We start from the raw sequence: 15,448 nt of genomic DNA, 5'->3' as shown, positions 1-15,448 counted from the left end.
GTTCAAAGAGTTCAATTGACGTGGACACAGGACGCTTTTACAAAGGGTCATGAGACGTTCAGGCTGACTTCGGCCGTCTCGAACAACAGTAGAGCTCCACACAGCTCCAGCCTAGGAAGTGACAGCGTTTTGACTGGCGACACACGCGTCTTGGCCATGAGAAAGTGCACCACCGTCGTATCCCCCATCTCTATGCGTGGATAGATCGCAGCTCCGTATGCTTTTTGCGAGGCGTCACAGAATCCCGGATGCTCTACGTGGAACTCTGGATGGAGGAAAACCCACCTTGGAACTCGGACCTTATCTAGGACCGAATAGCTCTGAAGAAAGCTTTTCCATCTTTGGCACAGTTGAGTTGGAAGTTCATCATCCCAACCGATATCCTGAACCCAAATCTCTTGCATAAAGATTTTGGCACGCACAACAAATGAAAGCGAGCCAGACTGCTGGGTCAAGCAGCTTGGCTATTTGGGAAAGGACCTGGCGTTTCGTGGCGGAGATCTCCGTTGCAAAATCTAGTGGGATGAAAAAAAATTCATCGGACGTCGCTTTCTAACGTACCCCAAGAGTTTTGGCTGTGCTTTCCGTGTCCATCTCAAGGAAGTCTGTGGTCAGAAGATGATCGCTTTGGATATGAGCAAATGCTTCTTTGTGGTTGGAGGTTCGTTTTCTGAATCGGAAGACCGCGGAATCAAGAGAACTTTGTAGCTCAGAAAAAATGAGCCGAGTGTCCTCTGCGGAGTCAGCTCCCGAAGGACGCCGCCTACATACATGTGATGGCGAATGACGTTGCTCGCTCTTAAATGGCTGAGCTGCACCTCAGTCGAATCTAAAGGTACCGTCTGTAACTCAAAATCTCAAATAGAATAGGATGCGTCGGATCTACCCAGATCTGTCGATACAATTTCTTGATATCGGCGCTGCAGACGTATCGGAAATGTCGCCAGTTCAGGATCTGGATGGTAAGATCGGACTGTAAGACGGGGCCAGAATAAAGGATATCATTTAAGCTGACCCCTTTCTCTGAAAGGCTAGAGGCATTAAATACCACATGTAGTTTGGTGGTCGAACTTTCCGGCCTCAGCAGGGCAAATCTGATTTTGCCTTGGAGCAGGCACTGGTCCTGTTAGGATCCATCCGAAAATGCTTTCTCAACCAAGGAGAGAGCCAGAGATGTTCGGCCAGGTATCCCTTAGGAGTATCGGCCCCGATCACAATGTCTATTTGTGCGCTGAATCTGACAAGATGGGAGGTTTCCAGCTAATTCAAAGTAATTTTGGACTGTGGAATCCGTGGACACGGTAGCAGTGGCAACAAATCAATTGGAGCAATTTAAAAAAGAAGAGTCTGCTAGTGCACAACAATGAAATTTAAGCAAACATAAATGGAATGTTTAACGAATGTTTTAGTATAGGTAAATAAGTAGTTAAAAGCTTCCTTCTCGCCCCACGGATGCTTCGCCATCTGTAGTCCAGCTCCGAATCCCAATAGGCATATTGGACCTTGAGGAAGTGCGAGCCGGATTGGGAACGGGGGTTATCCATTGATGCTGCAGGAAGTCGCCCAGCACACTGGCAATGGCTGGTAATGGCTCCTCCAGCTGTCCCTTAGCGGGCGTCCTTTTTTCCTTTACCCTGTAAAGGCCTGCGCGTTCTCCATCTCCGCTTTAGTTGCCAAGTAGCTGTGGTGGTGGTGGAGTCCTGTGTTTCCCCAATAACGAGCTCGTCGGAGATCGTATCACTGGTGATTCTGCTAAGAAGTTACCTCTATTAGTACAACGAAACAAATTTCTTCTGGCCAGAACTTACTGTCTTTTCGAGGACACGCCCGGCAGGATGTCCATGTAGGGAGCGAAGTCCCACTCGGCATGTTCTTTTCACTGGGGTTCTCTAGTATACCTCCTCCAGCACTTCAACTATTCTGCGGATTTGCCCTGTCGGTAACTTCCCTTAATAATAGGCAAGTGCTTGTTTTCGGCGTCCTTTTTTATCTAAACTGACATCCTGCAGGCGCTTTTGGAGTTTTCCTTCCATTTTTAATTTTTTATATCCACACCGCTTTCTTACGAACACCACCAAAGATTAAATTTCTTATTCTTTGGGCCGCGCCTAATGGCGTTCATCGAAATTCACTCGGTAAATCTGGTATTTTTTCTGGTATTTCCTTAGCTCATCTGAGTACCGCGCTGAAAAACACACATGGCGAAAAGCGTTAGGGCGTATTTGCCTCTCGCTCACTCCTACGGTTAGCTCGCGGTTTTCGTCGATGTGAGTACTAGGCTTCTCTAATAATTTGAGGGGGAAATACCAAATATCCAAACAATTCCAAATGGATTGGTGGATAGTATTAATTACAATTACAATACTACTTGTCACCGGTGGAGTACTATTTTACTACTACTATTACTACTCTGGAATAATAATCTGTGGAGGAAAAATTACCAAATACCAAATAATTTTGTAGATGGTGGATAGTCTTTAATTCTTATTTATGCTCGGAATTTCGGAAACATGCGTAAAGCCTAGTACCCAGATCGGCTAAGCGTTTCACTAGTCGAAAAATCGTATTATTTGTAGGGTGACCGAAGTTCAAACGGAAAACAAATCAATTGAAACAATTTCAAAAAGAAGAGTTTTTAATTTTAATTTTTACGCAGTTTTTGAACGAACACTACCAAAGATTCAATTTCTTATTCTTTGTGCCGCGGCGAAAAATGGCGAAGTAATTTATAATTACCGTTGTCGGATTTAATCGATCTCGGATTTCAGACAAATCGTACAGAAAGTCAAGCGAATTGATTTTTCGAGTGGCTGGCTGACTGCAGACCAGCAATTAATACGATTTACTTATCTGGCCAAGGCTTCGGCTCGGTGGATCAAAATGTATAGAGGTGCGGGGGTGCGTTCCGTCGTCGCTGAAGAAGTGCGGCGTAGTCGACTTGCGATGGCAACGGTGCACTGTGGCTTGCTTCGATTGACAGCTGTAGGGGAGAAACACTTGAAGGCGCAAGCGCGATAGACCCAACCCTTCAGTTCTGCAGTAGGAACGCGGTGACATGGCTCAAGGCAAAAAGCTTTTGCTTTTTTTTTTGTGCCTGAAACGCAGTGCCGCTGTTGACGTCAGCAGAGAGCAGTCGGCGCAGCGTAGAAGACTGCCCACGAAAACGATCGTGCAACAAAGAGAGGCAGATATTCGGATGTTTCCCTCTCTTTCTTGTCTTATAATCTGCCTGCACTCCGCGCTCGCAGAGACAAATTTCGGCCGGTCCGTTATTTTTTTTGCGTCTCTCCGTTATGTTCGGCTAGCGACTAATATTTCGGCGGAAAAATTTTCGTGGAGCAGCGACATGTGATGCCCTAATATATAAGATGCCTTATTGTACATCGAAAAAGACAACTAATATTGTTTTATAAAAGTAAACAATTTGATTATAGTAAAATTTAGTAAATTGAATTAACTTATAATGTTATGTTTACTTATTAAACGTTTTTATTACAACATAATTTTATAGTGTAGTTATAGAAAATTATAATATATAAATAAAAACGAAAGAAATCAAGTAAAGGGCTGAGAAGACTTGATGCATTCTGTTTGAGTGATTGAAAGGGAAGCATCCATTTTAATTGTGCGCAGCAGAGTTACATTAATCGTTTAGTTAATATAATAAAGTCAGGTAAGTGCTACATTCAGTTTAAGATGTTGTGCATTGATCTTAGTTTAAAGTACGTATATTTTGAAGGTATTCAATGGGTTCCGTTAGCCGAAAGTGGATGAAGAAATGTTTTGTGCCAATAAAAATCCTGCAAAGGGTTAAACACAGCTATAAAAGGTAAATACACAAGTAAACAAATTAAACGTATTTTTTTAAAATATATTTTTTCAGGAGCGTTGACCAAGGATTCAGAGGACCCGGACAAAGTTTTAAGAACGGCGATGACATATGTTAAAAATAAGCTTACAAAAAAACCGAAACAATAATTGTCCATTAGTTGAAAATTTGAATAATACCATCTAATTAAAATGTATTTAAATATGTATTTACTTTAAATTCAATATTTTAATAATTGAAAACTCATAGGAAAAATTCTGATTTTCACAAGTGATTTCACTTGGGACGTGTCACTTGCAAGTGATTTCACAAGTGAAAACTGATGGAAAATTTCTCATTTTCACAAGTGATTTCACTTGGGGCATGTCACATGCCAGTGATTTCATAAGTGAAAACTCATGGAAAGTTTCTGATTTTCACAAGTGATTCACTTGGGACGTGTCACCGGCACGTGACAGGCCATACGAAAAATGAGTATAAGGAACAAGTGAAATCCCGTGGGACTTCGAAAAATTTTCATTTGAATTTTCACTTGTGAAAATGCGGACATCCCATACAATTTTCTATATGGAGCGTCACTTGTTCTTCACTTGTGCAAGAGGACATGTCCCACGTGATTCCCAAGGTGATTCACAAGTGAAACTTTTTTTTTGGAACTAAAGGGAAGTTGAACAGAATGCACACGCCCAAAAAATTCGTTATAAAAAAGTCGTGGAAACGACCGTGGTAAGATGAATACGAACAATTGTATCAGGAAAACAACTGAAAAGAACCATAATTTGAAAATAAGGTACTTTTAATAATTAGAATGTTGCAGTTGGAGTCAGATGGGAGGGACTTTATCGATAGGTTAGGTCGATAGGGCGATAGTTGCAGCAGCGGGATGAGTCTGGCGGGCGATCTGGCCATTTGAATTACTTTAAATGGACCATGTATCCAATGACCCAATTTTGAGATAGCCCATGTAATATGGCGGGGGGTATGAACGATGATCAGCAGATGTCGAGATAGTCGCGGCCATACTGTTCATCCAGGTAGACGCAGCTAGCAGCGTGATACTACGAATTTTTCTTTGTGCTTAAAATTAAATAGTGAGTGAAGTTAAAGTCATATAGTGGTTCAGTATTTAATATTTATCATTTATGAAGGCAGCCGGGGTCCCAATACAAAGGGCCCCGGAATATTTATTTGGAGTTCTGCTGACATATGCGCGACTTCACCATACCTGCCAGTCCGACTTGGCTGCCAAGCAAACTGTGTCCGTTCGACCGGTATCAACGACCAGCCAGGAAAGCCTTTCACAGTCGACGCCGACGACATCAAGAATTTCCCGATGAGTCCGTTCCGGTGTGCCGCGTCCTCCTCATCTCGGGAACTTCCAGCGGTCGCATCGCGGCGCTGAGAAGTATCGCCGTTTTGCCTGGCAGCCGAATCCCGGGCTGCCATTGCATAACTCACCGGAGAGCGCCGTTTTCCTGTGTGGAGATCCGTATCGCTGTTGGCCTCCGGCGAAAAGTCTTCCGCCCGGGCTATCATTGCCTCCAGGCCCGGCCCAATAGTGGCTGAAATTTAGAAAAATTAAATACACGTGAACCTTGATTATATGTATTGATATCTACTTCCCTGTTTGTGAATTTATCCGGAGTTAGTCCCGAGAGCCTTATTTGTCCTCGTTGTTTGCCTAAAATTTAAAAGGCCGCGAGCATTAGTTTTAAATGGTATAGCTTACAGTGCAGTTACGTACCTTTTTGGCCTGTCCCTTCTTTTCCCTTGGAGCTCCTCAGGATTAGGTGACCCATACACATACGCATCGCGTATGTTCCTTTGAGGGCCGCGTTTCCATGCGAGCTCTACCAATACATGACTGGTAGAGCATAGTTTCCGCGGCGCCTGTACCCTTTTCCAGCAAAACCAATCCTCTGCTTTGACCGCGTAAATATTGAAGACGGCGGCCAGGTTTCGGTCTTAAAGGCTGAGGAAGGATAGATCTGTTAAGAGGAGCATGTATATAAACGATTGTACTTACGATATTTATTAAACCTTTGTAATACACACAATGTGTGAGTAAATTTTCCCAGTGGGGGAGATGGAACCGCCGTAGTCGCGAGGAGGGGGCTCCTGCCGACAGAGAATGGGCGGCGCCCTGCAGCACCTCGAGGGCACCCATGGTTGGGTGGGAGCGCTTGGCTAGGTCAGCGATAGCCACCAAATGTAATCCATTTTTCCGTCAATATTTGTAGTTTTTTTTGGTTTGTTTACGTTTTTTGTCATTAGTGATGACCGATAGTTTAGTAATGTGAGACCGTGAAGTTATCGATATTTATGTTGCGAGCTGTGGAATTAGGGGTACTCTGCCCTGAGAAAAGACTGAGCTAGCGGCACTGCCACCGAAAAAAGCAGTTCGTAACATATTGGCGCCCAATTTAAACAAAATAAATTGTCGAGGCGATGACGTCTCGCTCATTTATGACCCTGACGCCCCCGCCATCACGACCTATGTCTTGTGATGGTGACGGGGAAGTCAGCTGTGTAGGGAAGTTGGAAGTAGAACGGGAGGCGGGTCGGCGCACATTGCCGACGATTTGCTCCTGGTCACAGGTTTACCAGTGAACCGGTGATGGCATCTTGGAGCAAACCAAGATTCGCATATCGGGATGCACTGAAGAAAATCTGTGATAGGGTAGATTTAAAGCTTGTATTGTGTTATTTATTTATTTTAAATGTTTTTTGTTAGGATGTTGGGTTCCTGGGTTTTTCTCCCCGTCCTGGATTTCTAATTTTATGTCGGTTGTAAACTTAATTGCGTAATCGTGACCCGTAGTAACCCTACGCGCTGCACGGTTACCTCGATAGAAAAAGAGGGTGGGAAAGAAAGGCCAACAGGAGCCAAACCAGCCGATGTCCTTAACTGGCGGCTATCACCACAGGTGATAGCTAGTCCAGTTGACGAACGGCTAGGCGGTGACGGGAAAATTGGAGTTTGGAGAAAGCGCAAGAAATTTAGGTCGGAAGCCCACCGGCGAGGGTCAGTTCCATCTCCGCAGGTCCAGAGTAGTAGAAAGAAAAAAATAATAAAAAAAATAGGACATTTTGAAAGGTGTTGGAAAGTGAGGAAGATTTGTTTATTGTTATTTATTTTTGCTATTAGTTATTTTCGTATCTATTTTGATATTTATTTTATTATTTATTATTGAATTTATTTGTTGTCTTATTTATTTATTTATTTATCATATTATTTATTATCATATTATTAGTTATTAAGTATTTATTTCAAAATTCTTGGGAAACATGTCCGAGGGTAAGGACGTCAGGGATAGGCACGGCCACCAGCTCAGGTCGATGGGTCCTCCGGGCGACGACAAGGACGATGTCTGGTCCACGGACGTAGAGGGTGCTGCGGAGTTGCCGCGGATGTCGCTGGCTGGGGCTTTACCCAGAACGCCGGTAGGCGGTAGTGCGGTGGATCGGATTAGGGATCAACCGGCGGACCTGGAGCACCATCGGTCGCCCAGGGTCCTTGATTTTAAGGCAATCTTCGAGGCTCAGGATCAACTTCTGGTTCCGGAGCAGACGGGTCCACAAAAGCTGAACATGGAACGGGATACTGCGGCGGAGTCGGCGATGAACGCAGCTCTCGCACAAGCGGCCCAAACCTATCGGGCATCGCAGGAGTTGGGAGTTAGCCAGGCGTTGAGGGAGGAGATCAAGAACGGATTCATGGACATGATGAAGTTGTTGAACGAAGTCCTTAGGTCAGGCGAAAGCAAACCGCAGCCACTCCAGGAGGGCGCGAGTCGCCAAGTATCGGTGGTGCCCACTCCGTCGTGTCCAGAAGGCGGCGCAAATGGCCCACCGGAAATTCAGCAGCGGCAGGAGAGAGGAGGATGCTACCGAAGGCCGCCGGAATCGCCTCCCAGGCAGCGACCTCTACCGCCGGTAAATGACTCTCCGGGGATAGACAGTAGCCTGAGCCAGGAACCGGAGTACCATCCGGCAGGCAGGAGTGATCGCCACGCACGGCCGTGGCGCATTGAGGACCGCAGGACGGCAGATTTCCGGGACGAGCAGCGGTTGTACGCCAACGCCGGAACCGGCAACGGAAACCGCTACATCCGAGTGAACCGCTGGAACCTCTCCTTCAGCAGCGAGGACGATGGCCATTACGTAGACGATTTCGTGTTCCGTCTAGAGTTCCTGCAGCGACAGAATCAGTGTCCGTGGAATGAAGTTCTGCGGAACTTCCACGTTCTCCTATCGGGCAGAGCAAAGGAGTGGTATTGGGAACACGTACGCCAATCCAGAGTGGGCACTTGGGCCCAGCTGCGCAGGGCTCTGATGGATCGGTTCCGTGGTCATCAGACGGAGCACGAAAGGATGCACGAGCTACGTCAGCGTAAACAACAGCCGGGAGAGAGCGCGGATGAATACATCCATTCAATGCAGCAACTCGCCTCACGCCTAAAAAAACCAATGCCAGAGCGGCAGTTGGTGAAGGTGGTGAAAAAGGGCTTGAGGAACCGCATCGCTAGGTACGTTTACGCGATGGACATACTCACGGTGGACGAACTTCGGGAGGAGTGCGTCGAAGGAGAGAAGAGTTTCGGTCGTCGAGGGCGTGCTGCTTACTTGCAGCAAAGCAAGGTACGGGTCAGCGAGGCGCTCATACCGGACGAAGTCGATGAGCAGTAACACCTCGAAGTGGATGAGCTCCGTGGACGCGTCCGAAAGCCATTTAGGCCAGGTTGCTGGAATTGCGGGGCTGCGGAGCACGGATTCCAGGATTGCGAGGCTACGGAGTGGAGGAGATTCTGTTTCCGGTGTGGCACACTGGGCGTGATTTCACCGAAATGTCCCGATTGCGCGGAAAACGGTCGGCTGGCAGTCCGAAAGCGGGAGGGACTCGCCCAGGTTGGAATCCCGCGAAGTAGTTCCGAAGAAAGAAGACGAAAACAAGAATATACATAGTCCGTCTAATAGTCATAAGTATTTGCTAAGATACCTGCCGGAGGATGAGAGGCTTCGCCGTTATATGGAGGCACGGAACCGGATCTTTGCGGAGCATCAGCTGAGCGGCATGCGTCTAGTCTCACTGAGAGTCCAGAAGGCAAGGGAGCGCTTCAGGATGAGGAGATCCAGACGACGAGAGGTGGTGGCGGCCGTTAAACGCATAGATTCCACCGATCCTCGGCCCTTCGCCGACGTGGAGACCTTGGGCAAGCAGCTCACCGGCTTGTTGGATACAGGCGCCAGCGTAAGTGTGCTGGGCAAAGGCTGTCGAGAGCTGGTGGAGACGCTGGGAGTTACCGTCCAACCGTATTTTTCGGTAGTCCGGACGGCTTCTGGCGAGGATCGATTCATCATCGGACGGTTGGAGCTGCCTGTGAGGTACAAAGGCGTAAGTAAGCCGGTCACGTTCTATCTGTGCCCATACCTGGAACAAACTGCGTACTTCGGAGTCGACTTCTGGCGAGCCTTCGGATTAGCTCCAGCCGTCGTAAAGAAGCCGGCGACAAGAGGCGTCAAGGCAGCGGAGGAAATTCATGCCAGCCAGATGGAGCACTATGCCGACCAGGAAGATGAGGACGAGGTAAGGGAGGAACCCGAATCCTGGAGCCTTTCTGCGGAGGAAAAGAAGCGTTAGGCAAGGTCAAGGAGGAGTTTCTTACCTTTGAAAGGGACGGTCTCGGAGTCACCAGCATGGAGAGGCATTCCATTGAGCTGATAGAAGGAGCTCGGGTCCTTAAGGATCGTCCGTATCCGATGTCTCCGGCGAAGCAGAATGTGGTCGAAGATGAAATCGACAAGATGTTGAAGCTGGGTGTCATCGAGGAGAGCAAAAGCCCGTGGAGCAATCGCACAACAGTGGTGTCGAAGCCAGGGAAAGACCGGTTCTGCCTGGATGCCCGGAAGTTGAACGCCTTGAATATTAAGGACGCATACCCTCTGCCCAGCATTGAGGGAATCCTCTCCAGAATAGATGAGACGCATTACATCTCCAGCGTTGACCTGAAGTTTGCGCTTTGGCAGATCGAACTGGATGAGAAAATCCATGAAGGAAGTACGTGCCTTCCTCGGCACAGCGGGATGGTATCGACGGTTCGTTAAGAACTTCGCTACGCTAGCCGCACCACTCTCCGAGTCCTTGAAGAAGGCTGGAAACACAAAGTTTTCCTTAAGTCCCAGCGCCACCCAGGCAGTGGATGACCTGAAGTTGGTCTTGACGAGCGCGCCGGTCCTGGTTCAAGCGGATTTCAAGAAGCATTTCTACATCCAGTGCGACGCATCCCACGTTGGCGTCGGCGCGGTATTGTTTCAGCGGAACCAGGACGGAGACGAGCAGCCCATCGCGTTCTTCTCGGCCAAGATGAACAAACACCAGTTGAATTATTCGGTCACGGAAAAGGAGTGTCTGGCGGCCATCCTAGCCATTCGGAAGTTCAGACCGTATGTGGAAGGGAAGCCGTACACTTGCATTACTGATCATGCCAGCCTAAAGTGGTTGATGACGATGAAGGATGAAAAGGACGACTCGCAAGGTGGTCTCTCCAGCTGCAGGGCTACGATTTCAGCATTGAACATCGCAAAGGCAGCGAGAACGTAGTCGCCGACACGCTATCCCGCATCATCGAGGAAGTCCGGATAGATCCAACGGAGTTACTGGGATTCGAGACGACCGAATTTGCTGCGGAGGACTACATGGAATTAGTGCAAGACGTGGAGTCCAACAGGGAGCACTTACCGGACCTCAAGGTGGACGACGGACTCATCTTCAAGCGCATGAGTAATCCCAAAATGGACGAGGAATTGGAAGGATCCGAATGGAAGCTGTGGATCCCGCAAGGCCTGACACACAGCTTGGTAGAGCGTGCTCATTCGGACCCCAAGGCTGGCCATGGTGGGATGACGAAGACCTTGGAGATCCTGCGACGCCAGTTCTATTGGCCAGGGATGACTATCCAGGTACGGGAATATGTCCGGCGTTGCGAGGTTTGCAACGAATCCAAAGCGCCAAACTTCCGGATGCAGGTCGGAATCGGAAGAAGGGTAGAGACGGAGAGGCCATTCCAGAAACTGTACATCGATTTCCTGGGCAAGTATCCGAGGTCCAAGAGTGGACACGCCTGGATATTCATCGTGGTGGACCACTTCTCCAAGTACAAGGCGATGAAGGAGGCGACGGCGTCGAACGTTGTAAATTTCCTGGTAAACGAGGTATTTTACAAGTTCGGGGTGCCTGAGACGATACATTCGGACAACGGCAAACAGTTCGTATCCAAGGCGTTTGAGGAGATGGTTGATGGCTTCGGCATCCAACACATGAAGACTTCAGTATATTCACCACAGAGCAATGCCGCGGAGAGGGTAAACCGAAATGTCTTGTTCGCAATTCGCAGCATCTTGGACGAAGATCACCGGGAATGGGATGCACATCTGCCAGAGATTGAGGTGGCCATCTGAAACTCTGTCCACTCAGCCACAGGGGAAGCGCCGTTCTTCACCGTATTCGGCCATCACATGTTCCTTAACGGTTCCAGCTACAAACTAGCCAGACGACTTAGGTCTCTGGTCGATCATGAAATGGCCGGAATGCAGACCAAGGACAAGCTTCGGGTAATCCACGCCAAGGTGCAGAAGCAACTGGGGGTGCATACCAGATGAGCCGGCAGCGCTACGATAAGCGAGCCCGTACGCTGCTCGCCAAGCCAGGCCAAGAAGTCTTCCGCCGCAACTTCGTGCTGAGTGATTTCAGCAAATCTTTTAACGCCAAATTTGCTCGCAAGTTCCTTAAAACCAGGGTGGTCAAATCCGTCGGCAGCAATGCATACTTGCTGGAGGACCTCCAAGGCCGCAGTCTGGGAGTGTATCACGCCAAAGACATCCGGTTGTGATCTGAAAGGACAAAACAAAGTATACGAGCATCGCGATCACATCTGCAATACTTCCCGTCATGCGTGGGCCCCGCGTTAGGCGCCGATCGAACTGCAGGATGATATCAGTGCCGTGTTGAATCCCATCGCATCTCCAAAGCTACCAATTATTTCATCGTTCTGCTGAAACTCCGGGCAGAGCCTCTCGATATCTTTGGTTGATGTTGCAGTTGGAGTCAGATGGGAGGGACTTTATCGATAGGTTAGGTCGATAGGGCGATAGTTGCAGCAGCGGGATGAGTCTGGCGGGCGATCTGGCCATTTGAAGATTAATCCCGGTTCGCTCTGGGATTACTTTAAATGGACCATGGATTGGATTACTTCCAATGACCCAATTTTGAGATAGCCCATGTAATATGGCGGGGGGTATGAACGATGATCAGCAGATGTCGAGATAGTCGCGGCCATACTGTTCATCCAGGTAGACGCAGCTAGCAGCGTGATACTACAAATTTTTCTTTGTGCTTAAAATTAAATAGTGAGTGAAGTTAAAGTCATATAGTGGTTCAGTACTTAATATTTATCATTTATGAAGGCAGCCGGGGTCCCAATACAAAGGGCCCCGGAATATTTATTTGGAGTTCTGCTGACATATGCGCGACTTCACCATACCTGCCAGTCCGACTTGGCTGCCCAGCAAACGGTGTCCGTTCGACCCGTATCAACGAGCAGCCAGGAAAGCCTTTCACAGTCGACGCCGACGACATCAAGAATTTCCCGGTGAGTCCGTTCCGGTTTGCCGCGTCCTCCTCATCTCGGGAACTTCCAGCGGTCGCATCGCGGCGCTGAGAAGTATCGCCATCTGGCAGCCGAATCCCGGGCTGCCATTGCATAACTTACCGGAGAGCGCCGTTTTCCTGTGTGGAGATCCGTATCGCTGTTGGCCTCCGGCGAAAAGTCTTCCGCCCGGGCTATCATTGCCTCCAGGCCCGGCCCAATAGTGGCTGAAATTTAGAAAAATTAAATACACGTGAACCTTGATTATATGTATTGGTATCTACTTCCCTGTTTGTGAATTTATCCGGAGTTAGTCCCGAGAGCCTTATTTGTCCTCGTTGTTTGCCTAAAATTTAAAAGGCCGCGAGCATTAGTTTTAAATGGTATAGCTTACAGTGCAGTTACGTACCTTTTTGGCCTGTCCCTTCTTTTCCCTTGGAGCTCCTCAGGATTAGGTGACCCATACACATACGCATCGCGTATGTTCCTTTGAGGGCCGCGTTTCCATGCGAGCTCTACCAATACATGACTGGTAGAGCATAGTTTCCGCGGCGCCTGTACCCTTTTCCAGCAAATCCAATCCTCTGCTTTGACCGCGTAAATATTGAAGACGGCGGCCAGGTCTCGGTTTTAAAGGCTGAGGAAGGATAGATCTGTTAAGAGGAGCATGTATATAAACGATTGTACTTACGATATTTATTAAACCTTTGTAATACACACAATGTGTGAGTAAATTTTCCCAGTGGGGAGATGGAACCGCCGTAGTCGCGAGGAGGGGGCTCCTGCCGACAGAGAATGGGCGGTGCCCTGCAGCACCTCGAGGGCACCCATGGTTGGGTGGGATCGCTTGGCTAGGTCAGCGATAGCCACCAAATGTAATCCATTTTTCCGTCAATATTTGTAGTTTTTTTTGGTTTGTTTACGTTTTTGTCATTAGTGATGACCGATAGTTTAGTAATGTGAGACCGTGAAGTTATCGATATTTATGTTGCGAGCTGTGGCACTAGGGGTACTCTGCCCTGAGAAAAGACTGAGCTAGCCACCGAAAAAGGCAGTTCGTAACAAGAAACATAGCAAAGCCCCTGTTAATTTATGATTTTGAAATTGAATATATAAAAAGGTTCGGCTTAGTATTTTCCCCACTTAAACTTGTCTACAAAATTGTAAAGTATTCTCAAAAGTAGACTAGCACCCATTGCTAGTAAATATTATTGTGAAATAAATTATGCACAAGAAATATTGATAAAAACGAAACAAGAAAGGAAGTTAGCTTCGGCAAGCCGAAGCTTGGATACCCTTGCAGCTATAATTATTAAATTTAAAAACACAAAAAAATGATATTCCCCATAATAGTAAAATATAATATGTCAAAAAACACCGAAGCTATAATTTGTTTGTTGCAATTGGAGTCGAGTGGGAGCGACGTTATCGATAGGTTAGGTCGATAGCTGCAGCAGCGGGATGAGTCTGGCGGGCGATCTGGCCATTTGAAGATTAATCCCGGTTCGCTCTGGGATTACTTCAAACGGCCCATGTATCCAATGACCCAATGCTGAGAGAGGCCATGTAATATGGCGGGGGGCGATGATCAGCAGATATCGTGATAGTCGCGGCCATACTGTCCAACAATCAAGGCAGATGCAGCTAGGAGTGACAGTATAAATTGTCTTTGTGCTTAAATTGATAACCGGGGTCCTAATACAAAGGGCCCCGGAATATTTATTGGAGATCTGCTGACACCTGCACGACTTCGCCATACCTGCGAGTCCGACTTGGCTGCCCAGCAAACGGTGTCCGTTCGACCCGTATCAGCGACCAGCAAGAGGAGCCTTTCCCAGTCGACGACGACGTCCACATTTCCCGGTGAGTCCGTTCCGGCGTACCGCGTCATCCTCCTCTCGGGAACTTCCAGCGGTCGCATTGCGGCGCTGAGAAGGATCGCCATTTGTCTGGCAGCCGAATCTCGGACTGCCATTGCATAACTCACCGGAGAGCGCCGTTTTCCCGTGTGGAGATCCGGATCACTGCTGGCCTCCGGCGAGAAGCCTTCCGCCCGGGCTGTCATTGCCTCCAGGCCCGGCCCAATAGTGGCTGAAATTTAGAAAAATTAAATACACGTGTACCTTGATTATATATATATTGATATCTACTTCCCTGTTTGTGAATTTATCCGGAGTTAGTCCCGAGAGCCTTATTTGTCCTCGTTGTTTGCCTAAAATTTAGAAGGTCGCGAGCATTAGTTTTTAATGGTATAGCTTACAGTGCAGTTACGTACCTTTTTGGCCTGTCCCTTCTTTTCCCTTGGACCTCCTCAGGATTAGGTGACCACACACACGCGCATCGCGTATGTTCCTTTGAGGGCCGCGTTTCCATGCGAGCTCTACCAATACATGACTGGTAGAGCATAGTTTCCGCGGCGCCTGTACCCTTTTCCAGCAAAACAAAAATCCTCTGCTTTGACCGCGTAAATGTTGAAGACGGCGGCCAGGTTTCGGTCTTAAAGGCTGAGGAAGGATAGATCTGTTAAGAGGAGCATGTATATAAACGATTGTACTTACGATATTTATTAAACCTTTGTAATACACACAATGTGTGAGTAAATTTTCCCAGTGGGGGAGATGGAACCGCCGTAGTCGCGAGGAGGGGGCTCCTGCCGACAGAGAATGGGCGGTGCCCTGCAGCACCTCGAGGGCACCCATGGTTGGGTGGGAGCGCTTGGCTAGGTCAGCGATAGCCACCAAATGTAATCCATTTTTCCGTCAATATTTGTAGTTTTTTTTGGTTTGTTTACGTTTTTTGTCATTAGTGATGACCGATAGTTTAGTAATGTGAGACCGTGAAGTTATCGATATTTATGTTGCGAGCTGTGGAATTAGGGGTACTCTGCCCTGAGAAAAGACTGAGCTAGCGGCACTGCCACCGAAAAAAGCAGTTCGTAACATATTGGCGCCCAATTTAAACAAAATAAATTGTC

At 47.8% G+C, this 15,448-nt stretch overlaps 1 protein-coding gene across 2 annotated transcripts; it reads right to left on the bottom strand.

Annotated features, from left to right (window-relative positions):
* Positions 1–13,811: 13,811 nt before the first annotated feature.
* On the bottom strand, positions 13,812–15,157 carry LOC119561857. 2 transcript variants are annotated; one of them, XR_005221473.1, is made up of 5 exons: positions 15,033–15,157; positions 14,750–14,978; positions 14,625–14,686; positions 14,234–14,565; positions 13,812–14,118 (listed from the first exon to the last, which is right to left on the bottom strand). XR_005221473.1 is itself a non-coding variant. In XM_037875338.1 (4 exons), the coding sequence occupies exons 3-4, from the start codon at positions 14,537–14,539 to the stop codon at positions 14,104–14,106; spliced, it is 321 nt and encodes a 106-aa protein (XP_037731266.1). In that variant the 5' UTR covers positions 14,540–14,686; positions 14,750–14,978; positions 15,033–15,157; the 3' UTR covers positions 13,812–14,103. The 2 variants fall into 2 exon arrangements, 1 of the variants encoding a protein (XP_037731266.1); XM_037875338.1 differs by having other exon boundaries at positions 14,234–14,686.
* Between the last annotated feature and the right edge of the window lie 291 nt (positions 15,158–15,448).

The sequence above is a fragment of the Drosophila subpulchrella genome, unplaced genomic scaffold (genome assembly GCF_014743375.2).
Source record: "Drosophila subpulchrella strain 33 F10 #4 breed RU33 unplaced genomic scaffold, RU_Dsub_v1.1 Primary Assembly Seq379, whole genome shotgun sequence".
Lineage (NCBI taxonomy): Eukaryota > Metazoa > Arthropoda > Insecta > Diptera > Drosophilidae > Drosophila > Drosophila subpulchrella.
This window is presented reverse-complemented; position numbering and strand designations above follow the sequence as displayed.

Bases quoted from the DNA above. Each gene is read 5' to 3' on its own strand.
- LOC119561857 (XM_037875338.1), bottom strand. From the start codon at position 14,539: ATGACAGCCCGGGCGGAAGGCTTCTCGCCGGAGGCCAGCAGTGATCCG.